The 1,218-nt window shown below is 38.9% G+C and overlaps 1 protein-coding gene across 1 annotated transcript in view; it reads right to left on the bottom strand.

Moving 5' to 3' along the window:
- Positions 1-1,218, bottom strand: part of nrd1b (nardilysin b (N-arginine dibasic convertase)) — an 18,424-nt gene that overhangs the window by 6,732 nt on the left and 10,474 nt on the right. Inside the window, exon 20 of the mRNA XM_037697768.1 lies at positions 79-229. Within this exon, the coding sequence (XP_037553696.1) occupies positions 79-229 (151 nt within the window). The remainder of the gene's footprint in view (positions 1-78; positions 230-1,218) is intronic.

The following is a 1,218-nucleotide window of genomic DNA, read 5'->3' as shown; positions in this document are numbered from 1 at the left end:
GTGTGTGTGTGTGTGTGTGTGTGTGTGTGTGTGTGTGTGTGTGTGTGCGTGTGTGTGTGGCAGTGCACGAATCCTCACTGGCAGCTTGTGGTTGAAGCCCTTCAGCCGGATCAGCAGTCCGTGCGCTCCGGCCACCAGCTTGTACTCCAGCTGAGCCACGTCGGCCTCGTAGGCCGGCTCAGCCAGGTTATGGACCAAGATGTTGACGAAGAGGTCGAACAGAACCAGACTGAGGGAGGAAGAGGAGAACCTTCATCTCTGTAAGGACATCAACAACTGATGGTCTGAATCATAGACATAAATATATAGACGCCTCGTCAAGCACTGAATCGTACGTCTACGCCATATTGAATGTGGCAGATCTGTCGGTCAAATATTACAAGAAAACGGACTGAACTTCGTAAAGCACCGTTCTACAAAGTGTTTGAAGTTGATGTCATTCACACACACTTACATATTTAGAAAACTAACAGACACCAAAGACAACATTTATAACTTTTAACATGATTATTAAAAATGTTTACTCCTTAAATATTTAGGTTAAATGTGAGCACAAAAATCATCAATTATTTTAGTGTTTACATCTACTAACATGTGTAACAATATTACTATTACTGTGTAACAATATTAATATTACTATTACTAATATTACTGTGGTGATGAGTATAGAAATATTCATATTGAACATTTAATCTGTGTCTATAATAACCAGATCCTGAAATGTGACGTGTGGATTTTCTGAAGAAAGAGCTCTGACGTTCATAATTAACTGATTTTGATTAATCACATCCATGAACATGTACGGCATATAAAGTAAATGAACTGTACTTATATATCACCTTTCTATCTTATTTCAAGACACTCAAAGCTCTTTACAACAATCTGTGCCTCATTTACCCATTCATACAGCTCTATACTAGATCTGTACAAAGATGATTGAACAAATCATTCTAAAGAGACTAATCAGAGCTTTATCACATTCAGACACTGATGGGACACACATCAGAGGCAAAGGGTTCAGTGTCTTGCCCAGGGACACTTCGGCATGTGACTGCTGGTGGATTCAAACCCCCAACTCTTGCATTGGAGGACGACTGCTCTAACCACTCAGCTACAGCCGCCCTACATAGTACATATGTACATACATACATACATACATATACATACACATACATGTGTGTGTGTGTATATATATATATATATATATATATATATATA

The sequence above is a fragment of the Nematolebias whitei genome, chromosome 3, assembly GCF_014905685.2.
Source record: "Nematolebias whitei isolate Nwh7 chromosome 3, NemWhi1, whole genome shotgun sequence".
NCBI lineage: Eukaryota > Metazoa > Chordata > Actinopteri > Cyprinodontiformes > Rivulidae > Nematolebias > Nematolebias whitei.
Note: the sequence above shows the minus strand (reverse complement) of the source record. Positions and strands in the feature narration are given on the sequence as shown.